The 20859-nt window shown below is 44.0% G+C and overlaps 1 protein-coding gene across 3 annotated transcripts in view; it reads left to right on the top strand.

Moving 5' to 3' along the window:
• The window catches only part of TAT (tyrosine aminotransferase), a 31488-nt gene extending 10829 nt beyond the window's left edge, over nucleotides 1–20659 (top strand). Inside the window, exons 5-13 of one of the 3 annotated variants that reach the window (XR_013639299.1) lie at nucleotides 2389–2547; nucleotides 6481–6619; nucleotides 7864–7916; nucleotides 9906–10058; nucleotides 11581–11709; nucleotides 13049–13132; nucleotides 13874–13972; nucleotides 15594–19373; nucleotides 19509–20659. Coding sequence is in view for 1 of the 3 variants with exons in the window: in XM_078868466.1 (XP_078724592.1) it covers nucleotides 2389–2547; nucleotides 6481–6619; nucleotides 7864–7916; nucleotides 9906–10058; nucleotides 11581–11709; nucleotides 13049–13132; nucleotides 13874–13972; nucleotides 15594–15713 (936 nt within the window). In the remaining 2 variants the exon portion in view is untranslated. Of the gene's footprint in view, nucleotides 1–2388; nucleotides 2548–6480; nucleotides 6620–7863; nucleotides 7917–9905; nucleotides 10059–11580; nucleotides 11710–13048; nucleotides 13133–13873; nucleotides 13973–15593 lie in introns of all 3 variants that reach the window. The other 2 variants (XR_013639298.1, XM_078868466.1) reach the window with 2 other exon arrangements.
• Nucleotides 20660–20859: the final 200 nt, after the last annotated feature.

Here is a 20859-nt window from a genome sequence, read left to right as displayed (position 1 = left end):
GGCTGTAAGCTGCTGCTACTGTTTTATGGAGAAAAAGGGGAACTATACATTTGTTGTGTTTCACTTAACAACCACTCTTGAAGATAGACTTCACGAAAGTATTTAGAGTGCCACCTTAAACATTCTTTTACAGTTGCATATGTGCACACAACTAAAACCAGTACGAAGTTATAAACTCGGAAAAACCGATCCAGCCGTACACCCAAATGAACTTCATAAAAGCCGAGAAAGATACGATTTGGTCCCCATAAATTAACAGTAAACCTTGGCTTAATTTAACTTTCTGGGGCTTAGCGGAGGTTGCTAATATTCTTTAGAAGGAAAGGGAGGCAAGACTTTTCTGGTTTTGGGCATTGCTGAGATGAGACAGGGAAAATGCAATGAGAATGGCTATGGAGATTAGAGACCCATCGACCCTCATACATAGACCCATAGACTCAAACAGAGACCCATTGATGGTAAGGGCTATGGAGACACCACCAGTGCAGGGCAGAAGGAGCAGAGGAAACCTCTCTACACAGAATAGTTCAAGTTCAAGTTCATTTATTAGGTATAGCCCTGTGAGCTATTCGGCTCTTCAATCGGGTGCAACCGCAACAAACAAAAAACAAAACATCAACAAGAAAACATCTTAAAGTGAATATGTGACTAAGTGCAAACAGAAAAACCAAGAAAAGACAGCAAAATATTGCAGAAAAAAGCACCGTACACCAACGCTGTGTGCAAAAATCCCAGTGGGATGCAAGCTAAACAACAACAACAACAACCACAAGACAACTTCGATGTTGATGGAAAAATATAATCCGAACAGCCGAGCCCACACAAGGGTGGGACTCCTGGCTCAAGAGGATAATGATGAACTTCCATGGCACGATGTGCGGTCTCTCAACTGCATCACTTAGCGAGATTGTGTGTGTGCTCTGTCAGTGGCGTAGCTACGGAGTGTTCAGGCACTGCAACAACACAGAGGCCCACGGATCGGAGGGTGCCATGATGATGATAATAATACAGGCGTGCACCAGGACCAGTGTCACCCACGCTATCCCATTGGTGTTACTTAAAGTTTGAATTCTTATAAACTTAAACTGTGGCTATATGGAGAATTGAATTTGCACAATCCATTACAACCTACAAAGCAATATATAAATATATATAAGAGATATTACAATTATGTTATTTTGCAGCATTTAAAATACATTTAAATTTTGAGTCATATGTTCACAATGTATTAATGCGCAGCTAAAATACATTTATCATGAAGAGGGAAAAGATGATTCCAGTCTCTGTCCACCGACCCCATTTTCCAGTTGCCTTCATCAACATGCTCTATCTTCATAGCCAGCGCTTGATAAAGTGATGTCATGTGGATAATGGATAGCGAATAGAAAAGGGCATTCTTACAATCAGAACTGGTTTTTGATTTATAGCTTTGTGAGCACGGACGACTACGTGGAGATTTCATTTCTTTTTGTACGTTCAAAGTATCTGAATGCAATGAAGCTAGTGTCGTATTTATATTATTTAAAGCTTTTTATATCTTCCAATTTTTAGTCCAAATGGAAAAAGCACTCCAATTTGTCGTTGTAATGGAAAGCTATTTCGGATAAAACGGTGACTATAAAATACTTAGCATGCTCATAGGATTCCAAATTTTCTAATATTTGGCACTCAATTTAAATTCATAATGATACATTTTATTCTCGTAAATAGGCTTTCAGGACCAAAATTATTATTCATAATCGGTTTCTTTGGGGTTGGATTGTGTAGGTATAATGCCCATTTGAGATATATCCTTCCACTGCTTGACAGAGCCAAACGAATCAAGTGGTCGCATGGGCAAATGTGCCAATTGAAAATTAGACAAATATATTCGACATTTCACTTGAAGTTTATTACATCCAGCATAATCAGTCGTTCACAAGAGCTCAGATCGCGAGTGATTTGATACCTGATCTGAAAGTCCTCAAGTAGGTGCCATGGTATCATGACAGCAATCGTGCAGGTGACCTGGTTTGATAATTATCAGATGTGATTGCTGATTCATTAACACCAGATGATGCTGGGGGTCATGTCCAGAGAAACATCGTCTGCAATGCATCAACATCTTTGCTTGCTTTTCACCGAAACCTGTTTTCTGAAAAAAAACTATATCAATTGGCACATTTGGAGGGATATAGCTCAAATTGGCATTTACGCCTACACAATGTCAGAGGACCTGTAGAGGAATCCACACGGCCACGGAAAGATAGAACATGCAAACTCCACATATACAGCAGGTGTTAGGGTCATGATGGAACCCGCAACCTCCTGCACACCAGGCGAGGGAGTCGACGTTTCGCCACCGAGGCGCCCGACACAACGAATGACGGTCCCTTCGGTCTCGCGCAGGACGTCATCCTCGGCAGTGGCTGCAGCCAGGCCATCGAGATGGCGATCACCGTGCTGGCCAATCCCGGAGACAACATTCTGGTCCCCCGACCCGGCTTCTCGCTCTACAAGACGCTGGCCACCTCGCACGGAATTCACGTCAAGCACTACGAGCTGCTGGTCAGTGTGCATCAACAACCCGGCAGCATGACCTTGGAGGGGCTGGGAAGGGGGAGGCATAACAAGGGGCGGTGGGTGGGGGGGGCATGACACAGTCAATGTCAAGCAAACTTTTGACCCGTGAGATTTATAAATGGGTGGGCCGTTCGTCACGCACGTCCCACATACCGCTAACCCGACGGAAATCACAAAATAATGTCGAGGAAAACAGCAGCAGGTATCGTCTCTCTCTTCACCTCGTGTGCACCCACGGGTTTAGATCCCCTCCCCCCACCCTCTCACACACACAGACACAGACGCACCTGCTTCCACTTGGTACCGCGACTCCGGTTCTTGTATCATAAAGAAAATATAGGAAGTAACTTTACTCGATGGCCATAGATGACAGGCAAACACCATGGAAACACAATGTATGAGATATACACCTTTACTCTGTTTCTCACGTATTAAGTATTGACAAATATAATTGTAAAAATGCCATTCTTGCATTTGACGGCAATGCGTTTGGGAGCCAAATGCCAACGTCGAGGAGCTCTGCCAGCCACAACGAGAGGGCTTCAGGAGAGAAATCGTGACAATTACTTGAGAAGGGCGCTGAGCCCCAACGCGGTGACACCGTGGATCAAGGTTCCCCGCGCTGGCCACTCAGTGGCCCTGGGTTCACTGGCCACCCCGTGCGTCGGGGGGGGGGGGCGTTAATCATTTACTGCGTGACCCCGTGAATGTAAACCTGCCGCCTATAGCAACAAGCGCCAGGCACGGGTCGTCGTGGCGGGTTTTTTCTTTGTTCACATTCAGAAGCGATAGACGTGGATTTAACAACAACCTGTTTTCTTGCTTGAGGCAATTGGTGTAGCCCGGTCGGCATTAGCCCAAGTGCGAGCAATGAAAAGGGCCACTCCCTGTCCGATCTGCCGCTTTTTCTCCAGTGCCCTGAGGCAGTTGCACAATTCACAGCCACACCACACTGCTGGAATAATTTGGTTAGGGTGTTCTTTTATTGTTTTAAAAACAGCATCGAACACCACTGAAAGAGTTCGCTGTTCCAGAGTTGTGAATGTTAACTGCAGCTGGTGAAAATGTGGAAAACGCACAAGTTTATTTCGACAGAATAAATAATTACGATTTTAAAAAATAAGACTAATATTTTGGAGCGACATGTTAGTGCACTGCACTCTAAACCTGCCCAGTAAGCGTGCCAACGTTGGAACCGTTACAAAAACGTTGGCCCAACATTCCACGTTGATTGGGTGGTGACAAAAGTTCGCTTCCCAGGCAGGTCGAGCGTAGTAGCGAGTGATATCTGAACGGGTCTTGCCTCCCCGCATTGACCAAATCACACTGGCCAGCGTGACGAAGTATGGCCAAACAGCCTGGATGGGCAACATGACATGGGAAGGCCTTTATCCAATCGTCTATTGACAAGGGCTGTACATTATTAGTGGCAATTCAGCACACACGTACACACCCTTATATGTTCTTATTGCACACGATCTTATTACACGCGATTCCTATGGATAATGTTTGGGAAAATTTCACAACCGCATAGTGGAGTTGAAAGGGCCTCTCCCACACTCCCTTCATTATATAACTAAAAGCGATACATTGCACGTTGTTGTTTTCTAGGCGCTGAAGATTGGACATTTGAGAGTCCGTGATCTTTCCCATTCTCCAGTTTTCCAGGTCCTGGTAATGGGCGAGTGGCCGCTAGCCACTGGCTCGCGAGGATGGGTGGGTGTGTCGCTCGGAGCCAATGGAGAGAGTCCCAGTATCGACGTTACACATGGCATGTTGGCTCATGCCGTATCGCGTTTCTGGAAATGTTTTGAGTAGTGTCTTAATACAACTGGCGCCTCTGCCCAAATATTATAAAACAACAATTTTACCCAAATGTCCCCATGCTGTTATCAATAAAGATAAGGGTGCAGCCCTGCAACTTCCTTTCCATGCTTCTGCTGGCGGAAGGGCCTCCACTAGACGGAACTCTAGAGAAGCCCCTCCTCATAGAGGAGGGTATTTGGTCTACTTTTCCACGTTCGCCTGACATTGTGTAAAAGAGATGGAAATACCCCCACACATGATCCTGCCACACGCAACCTGCCAATCCACTAACGACTGGCGTATGTATGTGCACCGTCACGCATGTTGTTTTTAATACTATTGTAAAATAATTGCGAGGTCAAAAGTGATCGAGTTTGCACACACACATGCGTGGGAGCAACTCACGTGACCTGTACTTGAAAACAAATGAAGTTCGCTGACCTGTTGTGCTCCGTGTTCTCAGGCAAGCAACGGTGAACGTTTTCGCTAAGCAGGTTACAATAAAACAATAAATAATGTGGGCACCGTGATATTTAACGAAGCTAATTTTACGGGACCACAATATTATTTTAAAATACACAATGTTTATTTTTAACATGTATTGTTCCCCAATTTGGAATGATGGTCCAAAGACAGCGCGTATAAAGCAAATATTTGGCTCATCCCAGTGCATTTTTACAGCTTTACTGCATTTTAAATTTACGATAAAACCAGGAAAACGTCGCTTTACGGCTAAAGATTTCCATTCCCAGCATTTGATTTAACGCAGACATAACACGCGCCAGCGTCATTTGTTTTCTCTGTCGTGTTTTTCCTGCTATATATCAGCCCCTGCACGAGACCTAAAACTGACACAAGTTTGTCCGAGTCAAAATTAATGAGGTAACTTGGCAGGATTATTACACCGCAATGTACTGACCACTCACGATGGACATCGACTCTAAACCACCCGACACAACGAATCCGGTGTATAAACTCTGGATGTTGCTTCTGAAGATGGCTGCTGAAAAAGCTAACAGATCAAATGTTCTTGCTTAAAAGAGGCAGCGTGGGAACAAAAACGTTTAACACGAACAGTCAAATGTTGTGTACATCAACCATGGCTTTTTTCAGGCACAGATTTTTCAGGAAATCTTTTAAAGCACACTCTTCCCCCTGTTGTCAAACATCGTGTTTAATTACGATGCCACTTGTTTCGTAATGGCGTCCGGGTTTTATACGACAAGAATACGATATTTCACCTAGCGAGTGTAATTATAATCAGCGTACAGGCGCCAAACATGTCACTGTTGTGTACATGTTTACAGATACTCCTAATGAAGGAATAAGGGGTGTCATTTCACACGGTCATCACTTCTTTACCTCACAATCAGAATCTTTATTTATCCTGGACAGATCACCTAATCTTGTCTCTACACTGAATCGATACATCTAATGCTGGTTTTACATGTATTTCCTGCAATAGAAAATTAATTGTGTCATTCCGTCCAATAGTTAATATTTGCAGCCATCTTGGAAATACCCAGAATGCTTTGGACAGCTGTAACATCACTTCACACAGGGATTGGCATATGTTGCCCCTACCACTCCATACAATTTCAGCAATGACTTACAGTAAAAATATTTTACAAATAACTGTTCTATAAAGTGCAGTCTATTATTCAACCACCTTCAGACGTGGCTTTATTCCTGAATAATAAAATAGTAGTAATAAAAACATCGCAGCCCATTGTCAATCCACTGCTGTATGAAGGACGTTTCAAGCTGTGTTATTCATGGGGGTTGTTTCACCATATCTCCCCACGCTGCTCAGTGCGAGTTAGTGAAGATAGATTAGCCTAGGGTCAGTTCAGATATCACTCGAGGATGTTGTAAATTTTGGCTGCGAATTGAACTCAGCTCGTAATATTACGTAAGCAACCTTACATAAGTCTCCATAGCAACCAGTGGGTGAGGGGCGGGGGAGGCAGAACCAGTTCAGATTCAACTCACCACTAACGTTAGCCGTGGCCGAGAATCAAACTCAAGTCACCTAGTTTGTGATTCAGTGTGCTAACCGCTGCGCCACCACTCCACCCTGGCCCACCCCTCCCCCCACCAATTTGTCCGCAGCCGGACCAGTGCTGGGAGATCGACCTGGAGCACATGGAGTCGCTGGTGGACGCGCGCACGGCCTGTGTGGTGGTGAACAACCCGTCCAACCCGTGCGGCTCCGTCTTCAACCGCGAGCACATCCTCGACATCCTGGCCGGTGAGTCCCCGCGGGCACCGCTCCTCGGCACCGACATTCACCAACCGCACCGCCACCGCGCCTCCTCCCTGGCGAGGAACCTTGTCGGTGAGGAGGTGGCACATGCTGCCGAGCGGTGGCAGCTGCATACCATTGATAAAGATTGCTTTGCCGGGTCTTTTAAAGTAATTAATCCATTAGTGGCCAAGCTTCAGCTGCCTCGATCCCTGTTCCCACCTTTCAAGTCAACTGACAACGTCTGAAAAGAATCTCGAACGAGCTTACAGAATGCCGAGATATTACAACGTGCTAACAATCATAGCCGTGGCGGCATCTCCAACCATGATTACATTCTACACAAAACCACACAAAGCAGAGACGTGCCTTTTGAAATGCTGCACCATATAGTGGATGAGCTGCAAGTGGCAGCTCGTCTATTATATGAATAAAAAAATAAAGTGTCCACATGCTCTTCGGGCGCGTTTTACATAAAAGCCAATTGTTGTATTGCTACCGGATGGCACACGAATGTTGCACTCGGGGCAAGAATAATCTGTAGATCAAGGCAATGCCGTTAATAATAAAATATTTACATAAAGCACGTGAATTATTGAATAGATAAAGAAAGAGGCATGGCTTCCCCTACCCCACACAACCAAAGCCAATAGTGCAGTGAACCCCGCATAACAAAGGCGTTTGAGTTCCATACAACTTTGATGGTTTCTTAGAGAACCTGGATTTTCCTTACATTGCTTATTTTATCAATTATGTTATGTAAAGAGGGCACTTGATGGCCATGATATATTCAGAACTTCCAAGTTGTTTGCCATTTTCTTTGATTAAATTCCTAGCATCCTTGGCATGCACACGTCTCTATTCCCATGTCAGAAGCTTCAGATTAAATAATTCACTGTGTAACTAAAACATATATACTTGTTTGTTCCTGGGTAGTAAGTGTTATTTCCCAATTGCTTATGCCTCAAATGTACAGAAAATGACCAGGACAGTGATATTTTGAAATTTACCTATTTTCCATGAGAAAACGTGATGTGCGTTTGTGTCATTCCTTCACATGAAGTCCTGGTCACAAACGCAAAGTTTGTGGGGAATAATAGCCATTTTCTATACTTTTGAGGCATAAGCAATTACAAAATAACACTTACTACCCATCGTGTTACGTAGTGATCATCATCGTTGCTGAATTTACATGGTTAATTATTCAAGATAATAATGCAAATCTTTTGTAATTTGCTTTTTTGTTTCAGTTGCTGAAAAGAACAGGGTCCCTATCCTCGCAGATGAGATATATGGAGATATGGTATGAGATGCAATCTACAAGACATGTAATCCACAAAAGTGGCATCATAAAATAATAATGGGAAAAAATATTCATCCACAAAGCTTAAATAATGGCATAAGTAGGTCAGGTAATTTAACATCTGTGTTGCTGTTGTTAGAGTACTTGCAATACACAATTGTATAGCCATGCTGCGATTGCATCATTCTGAGATTACATTCGGTGTGGATAGGTGGCACAGCAAATTCTCTCACCGCGCCCTGAACTTAGCAACCTTCATTCGATTAATGCGCCACAGTGGCAAGATGTTAACTACCTCGCCTGGCATACAGGAAGTCGTGAATTCGATACCGGCCCTGACGCCTGTTGTATATTTGGAGTTTGCATGTTCTCCCTGTGGTCGCGTAGATTTTTCTCCAGGTCTTCAGTTTTTCCATCCAATTTTAGAAACATGAGTTTAGAGTATTTGGCTGTTGTAAATTTTCACGTGATAAGCCACTTTGTTGAGCTATCATTTGTGGCCAGGTCGCTTCTGAAAACGAGCATTATATCTCAGTCGGCCTTACCTGGTAAAATAAAAACACGTAATAGTTTAGTTTTAAATAGTTTTTAATTTTCGATTACCGGCCACGAGCAAATGATTTTCACCGATCCACACTGAGACCAACAACCCGCCCTGACCGACGCAGTGTGGGGGATGGGAGGCCTCCATTCAGCAGTGGATTGACAACAGGCGACACGTGACGTGTTTCAAAGCAGACCCGTGCGTGACACGGCGCTTCAGGGTTAAGCTGCACTTCTTGTTCGAGATCATTGTGACGAGGATGACAGCTTGCTGCTGAAATGTTGTCACAACGGTATTGGCAAAATCCGACAACTACTCTACGATGTGACATCGTGGCCGCTCCAAACTGTCTCAATTATTGGCAAAATGGCAGTGAATAGCTTGTTGGGTGCTCACAGACACGCATTGTGAGATTCACTCAGCGCAGACTCTGAGTGCTATTGCATTGCAGTAGAGGTCACAATAAGTACATTGAGGAAGTGCCAGATCCTGCGTGGACTCTCCAAGCACTTAATAAACATCCACGCAACGTCTGCACCTTCAACTGGCTCTTGCTCTGTCGCCGACGGAAACTCGGCAGCAACCGCCGCGGCAAGGCCAGCGAGGCTTGCGCTAGCGCCACACAGTGCATCGTTCACATCTGCGGCATGCGTCGCTGAATCGGTTTTGTTTTTTTACAAACGAATGAACAATTGACATATAGTACTTCTTAGTGAAAAATAAATATCAATCGAATTGCTATTACAGTAATTTTTAGTTTTATATTGTAATTGGATTGTAATCATGAGGCTACAATTAACTTATTTCCTGCTATTTGAGACCTTTCTATCTCCATGACAGGCCTTCTCAATTTGGTTTTTCACAATAGCGCAATACTTATAATTTTTTTAATGTGGATTATGTTTGCATTATTAATTTGTTATCTTGTTTATATCGTGTTTGAATGTTATTTTTCTCACACTGTTCGCCTCAATGTAACATAATTACACCATAATATATGTCTAGCCTGAATAGGTGCTTGCTAACCACACTTGCTCTAGCAGCCTGTATGGCAATATGGGGAGCAGCCTTAATAGGTGCTCGCTAACAGAACTTGTCCTGACAGCCTCTATAGCTATAGGGGGGATGATTGTCTTTGTATTCTGAAAGACAACAACATTTACATGTAAGGCGGCATACTTCTGTGTGCATGTGTGTGCACCTTCTCTGATGCCACGCAGCGGTGGTGGAGCAGTTAGTGCCCCGCGCTACAAACCCGGCGACCTGATTTGGATCACGCTCAAAACGAGTACCTGGTGCGGTGTGTAAACATCAGCGTTCGGGAGACAAAGGCGGCCGGGCGTGGTGCTGTCTTTCAAAGGTGCTGCTCGCTAACAGCACTTGCCGCCACCAGTTTGTTCTAAAGGCCATATGGGGGCTCTTTGTCTGTGTGTGATGCCGCACAGGTGTTCCCCGGGCATCAGTACCATGCCATGGCGCCACTGACGAGCGAGGTGCCCATCCTTGCGTGCGGGGGGCTGGCAAAGCGCTGGCTCGTACCCGGCTGGCGGATGGGCTGGGTCTTCATCCACGACCGCCACCAGATCTTCGGACCAAATGTAAGGCCAGAACTTCCAACGCAATTATGTGTGTGGTAATGTAATTAGATCATCGTCATGGAAAAAAATATCTTTCTCTATGTATATGTAACAGTACACACTGCAGTCAATATCATCGTCGTCGTCGTTGTTGTTGCTGTTGTTACCAGCCATTAAATATCCACTCACAAGACCTTAAGATATGGCAATGGCTTGAGAAAGCCTTCATCCACCAGTGGATAGATTATGGGTCATTCATGGATTATGCAGAGCATACATTTCTCATTATTCGAATAATAGTTTGATATATTACCTGGGATATGGGTCACTTATCTGAACCAATACATCATATATCTTCATCAATATATCAAACTAATCTTGAATAACGGTACATTCATGTAGTACTGTATAATCAGTGTATCCTGTTTAACATATTTACTGCAAGTGTGCTTTCAAAAATCAACAAAATGACGTGCTCTTTCTTTAAAGACTGCCAACAAAGACTCTGACAGTTTCTTCCCAGCTACACATCTAATTTACAAATGTATTAATAGTGTTATCGGTTGCATGTATATATTTTATTCTGTGATTAATCCATTTTATTAGCGTATTCCCGCCGAGGTGTGATAACTCATTTGCAGTTCAATGCCATAGCAGCATTGGGTCACACACACCCCACTGCAAAGACGATAGAAAGTAAGCACAGATTCAAAACAAATCTGAGTAAAAGCTATAACCCGTTAACGTGAATTACCAGGCATCCTTTAAACTCATTGAAGATCTTTATTTTTTAGGAACTAACACTTGACATGAAAAGTGGGAACAAGAATTAAGACTGCTTGAGCGTGGCAATTATAATTAGGGCATTTACACACGTACGCAAATGCTGTCGTATGTATGCTGAACTTCTTTCGCACCGTACGTAGTTAACGTGCTAATCGGAGGTGTGTAATGGTTAGCAAGCTGGACGTACAATCCAGAGTTCTGCGGTTCGACTCCAGCTGCCAATGGGGCCAGTTTTAAATAATGGTGCAAGATTCTTCACCCCACCAGCTTGTGTCCACGCAGTGGTATAAATGATAAATCACAGGCAGTAGATCGGAAAGGTCACATGTCATGGAGTAAGTCGTGGGGATCCCACCTCTTGTGGTGCATCTGGTCAGTGTGGAAGAGCAAAATGCCTTCAGAAAAACGATCAACTCTTTTAGCAGGTCAGGCCCACTGAGCTATATGGCTCTTCATTAGAAACGACCTGGCCACAAATGATAGCCCAACGAAGTAGCTTATCATGTGGAAATGTAAATGAGACAAATACTCTCAACGCGTGTTTCTAAATCTGGAGAGAAACTCCGAAGAACCCGGAGAAGAATCCACGTGACAACGGGGAGAGAGACATGCAAACTCCAAATATACAGCAGGCGTCAGGGTCAGTATTCAACCCACGATCCTCCTGTATACCAGGCGAGAGAATTGACATCTTGCCAGCAGTGCCGTGAGAAAGCAATTGTGAGGCTGCAACTTTGCCCTCGTCCTTTATACACAGATACGCGACGGACTGTTGCGGCTCAGCCAGAAGATTCTGGGACCCTCCACAGTGATCCAGGGAGCAATGAAGCGGATCCTGAACCACACCCCCAGCGACTTCTACCAGAGAACTGTGGAGTTCATCCGGGTGCGTCATGGGCCCTTACCCATGTGGCAGTTCACACTCTCTGCATGAATGTAACCCAGCAACTCTGCTTGATTGCTGACCATGCATTGGTTGTTAATGTGTGTGTCTGCGTGTGAGCGTGTGTGTGGGGAGTGGCCTCAGAGTACCTTGAGCCTCCCACAAGCGTGGTGTTGATGTCACCAGCACTTCGTGGCAAAAGGTGGACGTTGTTGTGGGGGACACTGCTGTAGCGGTTGGTGGACTGTGATACAAACCCGAATTCTTGAGTTTGATTCCTGGTCACGGCCAACATAAGCAGCAAATATTTAGACTAGTCCTGGGCCTCCCTTAAGCTGATTTAGCTAAAAATAAGTACAGAGTGTCATTTGTCAACGTGAGTAGGGTAGAGACACGGGTGGCCGTGCGTAGTTCTGGTCACACCGCTCCTCTCGTGCCAACCTTCGTAGTTGCTCACTAACGGCACTCGCCCCAACAGCCTGGAACATGCTACGGGAGATCTTTGTGGGTCATTCGTTATTTTTCTGTTAGCATTTTACCATATTGAGCTACACTTAACAGTCATGCAAGCAGGCCTTACACACTCTCTGTTGAGCAGATTTGCTTATTGCAGAAGTTATATTTAATACAAATTGCATTCACGACAGTTACCTTTTGAAGTTGACCCTCTTGAACTTTTTGTAAATCTTCAAATTAGTAGCTGCAGGGACAGCTTCTCGAGGCTGGAATGCATGTTGTCCGACACTTCGCAACACTTTGTGATTTAGGCTAAAGTCTAAACGGGTAAGGTTTTCGCACTCATTCTGAATAGCTCTCCAATGGCTTCTTGATGCAATCAATCGGTACAACACAAAAACCCATTGGAGGGCTTTAAAATATATAAATTATTTTATCATGTATTGCGTCATTCATATAAATTGCATCACAAAACACTACAGAATTTGTACCGTGCAATTTTTCAGGATCTGCGGTCCTTTATTATCATCACGTTTGATCAATTCTAAATCAATGAGTGTTTCTACACGTGGAAGGCCAAACTGGTCAACTCCACTGGATCGCAGAACTTTGCATGCCTTTTGTCGGTGACTCCGCTTGGGGTTGACACTTTTTTTTAAATGTTCATAACGAACACTTGCTTTTCATAGTTTAGGTGCACCTGGGTATTTTTGTCAACTCGGGAGATTTAAATAGAAGACGGTGAGACGCGCGACCTGTGCCCACATGGTCGTACCTCTCGAGGGGTCGCGCTGCGTTTCGCTCAAACCCTTTGGCGGCTGACACAGGGAACTGGCGTGGCATCCGCACTTCAACCTGACGTCAAGACACTTCGCTCTTCCCACAGGACAATGCCGAGTATTGCTACAACACCCTAACCGCAGTCCCTGGTCTCAAGCCGGTCATGCCGTGTGGAGCAATGTACATGATGGTCAGTAACACAGTGCAAACAATGAATCATCATGAAACAAAGCATGTTATTCGACATAACACACGGTGGTGCTATCTTTTCCTACTTGAATACATTCATTTGGCGAGCCCACAATTATCATTATTTATTTTAAATATCAATTAAACATCCAGACAAGGGCTTCCGGTTTCACAACGTTGTGGCGCAGTTGTTGCGCTATGAACTCTTGTCACCTTAGTTTGATTCCTGGCCACAGGTAAACATCAGCGGTGAGTGATTTCTGAAACGGTTATCAGCATCCCCCCACCTTCCTCAACACGCACTCACCGGTTTGCTCACAACGGTCACACATTGGCCGATGAGCCCAGCCGCCTGAGTTTGATTCCTGGCCATGGCTCGCGCCATGCGGCTCTTTCAGGACTCTTCGTGATGTTATTTATCAAGGACCACCATCTCATATTCACATGCATTGCAGGTCTGGAAATATTGAGGGTTTTTTTTACCAATTTCGAAAAAAAAGGCTCTTCTTGTCAATTAGGTTTCAGACCCCTGCCCATGACCAACATGGCGTGGGGAGGGCTTCATCTAGCAGTGGATTGACACAAAGTTGTGAATACAGTGACATGGACCTGCTCGGAGAGGTGCCAAGGGTCGTCCTTGCGTCTGTTCCAGGCTTCATCTGCACAAAATATTTCGTTTCAGAGAGTTACGTGTTCTTGTTAATTCTGATTTTTCAGTGTGGCTCTCTGCTTAATCGCTCAGGTTGGAATACAGATGGATAAGTTTCCCGAATGTAAGGACGACGTGCAGTTTACCCAGAGACTCGTAACGGACCAATCGGTCTTCTGCCTCCCGGCCAAGGTGAGTGTAACCGTCACGCATGACTCACTCTTACTGAACACTTAACTCAGCACGATATTGATTATGAGGAAGATGGACAAAAAATGAATCACGTTAAATTGTTGCCAATCCTTGCGATAGCTTATGAAAAGATAATTTCATGGCCACTATAATTTACTGGGGTTCAATCCACTCCTCCTATCACAAGGCAGTGTACTTACTTACAATGTGCCAGCACCATATCGAATTCCAATGTCACATAATTAAGCCATCAATATCTTTTGTTGTCCACTGGATTGTGATCTTTGCTACGTGTAAAGCATGATATAATAAATGGGCGCTTGTACTAAGATATTTTAATACAAAATATAATTTAATGTGGAAAGTTCCATATTGTCTAAAACGAATTGAAAGACATTTCTAATTCTATTCAGGCAGAAATTGGTTGTGATAACATTGCTTGCGAACATACATTAATGTGTGCTTGGCGGCTGTGACGAAACATAAAAAAACATTACTCGGTTATTTTGTTCACAAACACGGAAAGGAAATTTTGATTGAAATGTTTTCTATCTTTGATATTGTTTCGTGTTGAAGTATATGTTTTCAAGATGTTTAGCATTTTTGGCGATTAAGTGACTTGCACATTGAGTTGCTGCGTGTGTGCGCATCTCAGCCATGTTTCTCTCTGCGCTCTTCCTCGTTAGAGAAACGCGTTGTTCCGGCGGAGTTTTACATAGACGGCACTGCTCAGACACACTTACTCTCCCTGCCACACAGATCATGATCTATGCTGATACAGCACACAGTCTGCACTTGTAGTGGTCTCCGTGCCTTCAGAACCATCCGTGACAAAAAAACAAACACAGCACAAATCTGGGCATGGGATGGTTTCTCCATTCCGCTGTGAGGAAAAGAGCAGCGTTGCTATTATTTAAGTCATTTCTCACGGAACAAAAATCAACTCCATTGCACATTGATGCTCGAGGCAACGCCGTGGCTATCGAATGTCCAGGCGATGCCGCAGCACGGGGGCCCATGGGCCGCAGGTTCTGGGCTACGGAGATCGGCGGTGGAGGGAATTGGACAGGGGCCTCCCATTTCATTCCCAGCACCAGGGCCCCGTGCCACTTTGTTGCAGCTTCTTGGAGCATTGTACTGCGGTACGTCTAATACGTCAGAGCAGATGAGCAGAATTGCGCTATTAAATTCTAACTAGCAGGAACCCGTGGAGCTTGGGCGGTGAAAGGATGGCGAATGTGTACGTTTTATCATCATTCCCTCTCCTACGCCTCACCCACGTCATAAATCACTCTGTATATATATAGTTCGGTCCCTCTACGCTGATGATTTCAATTACTTAACAGTCTGGAGTATGTTGTGAACAAAGCCATAGCTGGGCATTTTGGCTGCCGGGGCAAGGTGCCATCTTCGCGAGGCACCGCCCCACCAAAACACTTGAGCCACCACTGTGATGCTTCGTTGCTCCTTCTCCAACAATTCGGCTCCAAATGCAGGCAGCAGCTTCCCTCGGGATGGGCAGCAGGGGTGGCCGCTCCACCCGCCCTGCCGTTGCTACGGCGCTGGTGAAGGAGCACCGTTTAAAGTGATTTTTCTTCTTCGCCAATGTTTGACGTTTCAGTGCTTCGAGTACCCCAACTATTTCCGCGTGGTGCTGACCGTGCCCCGCGAGATGCTGGAGGAGGCGTGCATGCGCATCCAAGATTTCTGCGCGAAGAACTACATCGGCACGCAGCCATAGCGCCCTGGTGATAGCAACAACAACGTCACCCGCCATTCACCACTGAGTGGCTGTGATGCACCTGAACCAGGGCAGGTCCACTTTGAAGCCACGTGACGTGATAGCATCACTCGAGTCACTCGCACTGACACGCAGTGTTCAATTTCAGCCAAAAACTGCCTGGAGCCTGTCCCAGGAATTAGTTTGGAATGATTATTTTTGGGCTATTATTTTTCGTTTTAAACATTTTCATTGGATTATGTATGGTACAATAGAGGTACATGATTATGGATAGGCGTACCTTGCACACTAGTGGTGAACCTTTATTTCAATAAGGTCTACCTCCTAATAGGACTAGCAGCTTTCCAGAACATATAGAGTCTAGAATGAAGCTCTTGGTAACACCACTGCACAGTGTTTTCGTGGTTGTGTTCTATAGCTTTGCGATGGATTTTAAGGGTTGCACTGCGTGTTGCTTTGGCGCGATTACGAATGCAAACTTCGGACTTCGTGCCGAACAATACGCACAACAACCAGAAAACACAGCCAAGAGCTCTCTCTTATGTTCAATTAACCTTTCTATTGTGTGTTCAACTAACCTTTCTATTGTGTGTTTGTGGAAAAATTGCAAGCAATTTATTTTCCATTCTTTGTCAGATTGTGATTTTTTTTATTGCTATGGTTGGTATCATTATTTATGCAGGGTTCTTTTTCTAAACCATTAACATTTTTAACACGTTTTACCGCACGGGATTTTAACATTTTATGCCTACGTTATTAGAAGCATCCGACAATACTCCACGCACCATGCACTTACAGCGCTGTCCACGGCAGTTGCTCCCAAGTTCAAGTTGATTTTGTTGAACCACGTGAGAACTCAAAGATGTCAGCATGAGTCTCCTTTGCAATTGTGACACGTTTATTTGCGGTCACGTGCTCAATCGAAACCGTGTGAGAAAAAAATTACTTTGCTGAAATGTGCATGAAAGTGGCACCAGTTAATATTTAATATTCCTTTAAAACCATATACAGTCGATTGCTTTCCAGACTCGTGACAGACATGAAGGCTGCACTGCCCCCAAGAGGAACACATTTGCAATAACGTGTTACACTTAAATCATTGAGGTATCACATTTGAAAATACAAAGCTATTTCCCGCAATGTTTGACATCTGTGCTATCGCAGACATGTGATGAGACGAATTATCTATTCACAAATCTTGCTCGTGGACTGCTCTGAGATTTCTGAATATTCAGATGTCTGATCAGACTGTGAGATTTCTGAATGCTCCTAAATAGATTATTCAAAAATCTCACTAATGTAGTGCTCTGTGATCTTTCTGACTATTCAGACATCTAATTAGAAATCTCACCGCGGTGCATCAGTCTGTCTGATAACAGTCTGCGGAAAAATCACTTCCCAGGGCCTTTCTCAAATATGTATTTAAGCAGATGCATTGTCTTTTAAACAGTCGAGTATGCACACTCTACTAAGATATTTCTTTCACATGCAAGTCAAACTTTTACACTTATTTCTCAGAGCTTACATTTCGCCAAATTAAATTCCAAGCCAATCTAATAAAAATGTATCTTCTTTTGTGAAGAAAATTTTGACAAGTGCAAGGCCATCACACCACTGAATACGTCATTATTTCCCTTCCCACTCTGAAAATCATATACAATGTCAATATTACACACTGGTTTCATTGATTCACGTTTATCCAGATCACCCCTTTTGTATCTTTACTGTTTACAAAACGTGCCAAATATTATGCACAAAAAGCTTCGCCAAGTCTTACGACTCATATCCAGGAGGGTCCTGCCAAGTTTGCGCAGTAGCGGGAGATGATTGCTATGTGTAGGAGGGGCCGCATTGAGAGGATCGTGGGTTTCATCTCGGTCCCGTACGATGCCTGCTGCTGTATATTTGGAGTTGGCGTGGTCTCTCTCTCTCTCCGCGTGGCCGCGTGGATTTTTCTCCAGGTCCTCTAGTTTTGCCCCCAACTTTATTTGACGACTATAATTCCCACGTGTGACGAAACGAGCTAGTACGTGTGGCAAGGTCGCCGATGAAAACGAGCAAACAGCTCAGTGGGCTTTACCTGGAAAATAAAGTAATTTAGTTTAAGTTTTACGTATAATCCCAATCGAGTAATATTTCAAATTTGGCAAACTTGGCCCATGGAGTCGACACACGAAATCTTTAACTTCCACTGTGCAGCAGACAGCGCTAATGTGTACGGCTAATGCAACCGCAGTAACAACAAGCCGGCCGGAGTATGCATGCTGTTCACTGAGTGTCATTACGAAGTTAGAGAGGGAACTCGGCTTATTCAAATCAAACTTAATCATGTAAGTTGACTAATTTTCCAAAATGTTAATTGTTTCACTTTAACGGCCGACACTGGCCTCGTGTACCGTGATTTATGCATTGCTTATTATAGCTTTGATTGTATACAATTCATCATATGTCTTATTTTAAGTTAATACGTATTCACTGTATCCCAAATGGATTTATTTGACAAAATATAAAGGGCATATGCATGTTTTATCCTCTTCACAAATAGATGTGTTTATACTCCATCCTGCTACTGACTTTCAAACAACTTTTAATCAAATTAAATGGCACATTCAAATAAAAAGTTAAATCGAAACCCAGTAACCATCTTTAGAACTGCTAGATAAACAGACGATATGTCTCTGTCATTCACTGCGTGTGTCTCTCCACACACACTTGACTTAAAAAAGAGCTGCATCGCTTAATGAGTAATCTACTTCCTATTCGGATTTTTGTAAACTTTTTTTTGTGTGCAAACCTATCGAACCCCCCCCCCTCCCACGGCCTTTTGGGAGTATTTCAGTATCTGCTGATGAGAGACTGTGTGCCGAAACCGATCCAGACTTTGCATGTGCTGAATGAATGCTGCTGAAATGACGCCCTCCCAGAAGGCGTGTGGGTGACTGCTGTGTTCTCGTGCGAAGAGACGCGCACTCGTTTGTTCATTAAGAGTTGTCCACAAGGACGCGAATGATTGTTTTGTGTTCTGTATCCTTCAAAGCAGAACTTCACAAATTCCAAAGCAGGCTTCACACTCACTCCCATCACCGCCGTCCACGTATTGCATTTTCCTTCTCTCCATTCAAATGCAAATCGGGTCACTGCACATTACACACGCCTAATGATTGGTAAGAAATAAATAAACGCCGCGGTGTGAGAGCACTGAGCGTGAAGCAGGCCGATTAGCCAATACTTCTCGAAGAATGACAGCCGTTACACGAACATTTAAAGTCGTCGTTCAGCGTTGGCTGCCCTGTGCCTCGTTTTACAGCAGCGAGTCAATCTCCTTGCTGGACGACGGGTTCCCTGGCCCCGTCTCACTCAATGGGGGTTGTGTGACGCCAATTGGAGGTTGTGTGACGCCAATTGGAGGTTGTGTGACGCCAATTGGAGGTTTTTCTCTTCTTCTTTGTTCTTTCGGTAAAGTCACGTAGAAGGCCCCGTCTCTCTCAATGGGGGTTGTGTGAATTATTTCATTTTATTATGTTTTATTTTTATTATTTTATTACTTCCCTTCTACGTGACTTTACCGAAAGAACCAAGAAGATGAATCCCTGCAGTCACGAAAGCTTTAAATCGAAATTCAATTGGAGGTTGTGTGACGCCCCGTCTCACTCAATGGGGGTTGTGTGAATTATTTCATTTTATTATGTTTTATTTTTATTATTTTATTACTTCCCTTCTACGTGACTTTACCGAAAGAACCAAGAAGATGAATCCCTGCAGTCACGAAAGCTTTAAATCGAAATTCAATTGGAGGTTGTGTGACGCCAATTGGAGGTTGTGTGACGCCAATTGGAGGTTGTGTGACGCCAATTGGAGGTTGTGTGACGCCAATTGGAGGTTGTGTGACGCCAATACTTTCACCGCGATGGGCAGTGAGGTCTTGTGATGAATAAGTTAGGGAGTTGGGGGCCAAGACCGCGTCGGATATCATTCGCCGCCGTGGCCAGGAATCGAACTCAGGTCGGCTCGTGTTAATAGCAAAGTGCGCTAACCACTGCGCCACCACCCCCCACCGCCTTAGGTCACGTGCTCACATCTCGTCTGTAGCAATGCTTAACTATACAATGTAATACACGTACATGTATATGACCAGCGGGAAACAACATTGAGCTATTACCGAAGATGATATCACCGTGATGTTATCAATGTACTGTTTTGTCCAAATGTAAGTGAACATTTTCAACGTGCGTGTCAACAGTGAACACGTGTGCAATCGCGCTGCACAACTGGCTGCCCACACCAAGGTGAATGGTGCAACAGTCTTCTTCTATCCATGTCCAACATATCCGACCTTATCACGTATCTGCCTATACCTCAGTCCTGACCAAGCCAAATAATGGTCGTGCTTATTTTGATTAAAAGTGTAACTTTCATTCCCCTACAAGTGATCCATTTTAAATCAGACGGTTATTACCATCAATCTCATGTCAACGCAATGGGGTCTTCATAAGACTCACTGTGTACATTTGTATGCGTGACAACGATGTTGAGTCTCCACAACGCTTTCAGGTGCCAATGTGTCTCCAGCAATGGGCTGCTATAAATCTGTTGCCATTTGTCGATAGCATTGCTTTATAGTACATAGAGATCGTCTCACAATGTATTTTGACCAGACGGCATATTAATGACACGGTTATAAGTACATTGTGGTATAGCTGCGCATATCAGGGAAAATATCTGGGAATTTACCATATTTTGTGATTTTGGTGTGTTAATATGTGTTGATATGTACTCATTAATTACACCTGTGGTTTTTTTGAGATTCATGAAATAGTTTTGGAATGTTTATCAAATTAGCCAGGGCTACAATGATATACCTCATTTACAACCTCACACGCGTTATACAGCTGAAGTGAAACGTTGCTGACTTGCATAAACACAAATTAAACATGTCTTAAAATCAGTGATCTTGTATGTTTGTTTTTAATGAACTTAACTATTGTTATCGATTATAAAGGTGTATATTGCAGAAATGTTGTAAGTTGATTAGTTTTACACGCACACATTCTGGTATTGTACACGGAATATATTCCGTATATAAATACATCACTGCCTAACATATGGGTTTGTGTTCAACTCTAAGATATATGGATTCATGTCTCGA

The sequence above is a fragment of the Lampetra fluviatilis genome, chromosome 26 (assembly GCF_964198595.1).
Source record: "Lampetra fluviatilis chromosome 26, kcLamFluv1.1, whole genome shotgun sequence".
Classification (NCBI taxonomy): Eukaryota; Metazoa; Chordata; class Hyperoartia; order Petromyzontiformes; family Petromyzontidae; genus Lampetra; species Lampetra fluviatilis.
Note: the sequence above shows the minus strand (reverse complement) of the source record. Positions and strands in the feature narration are given on the sequence as shown.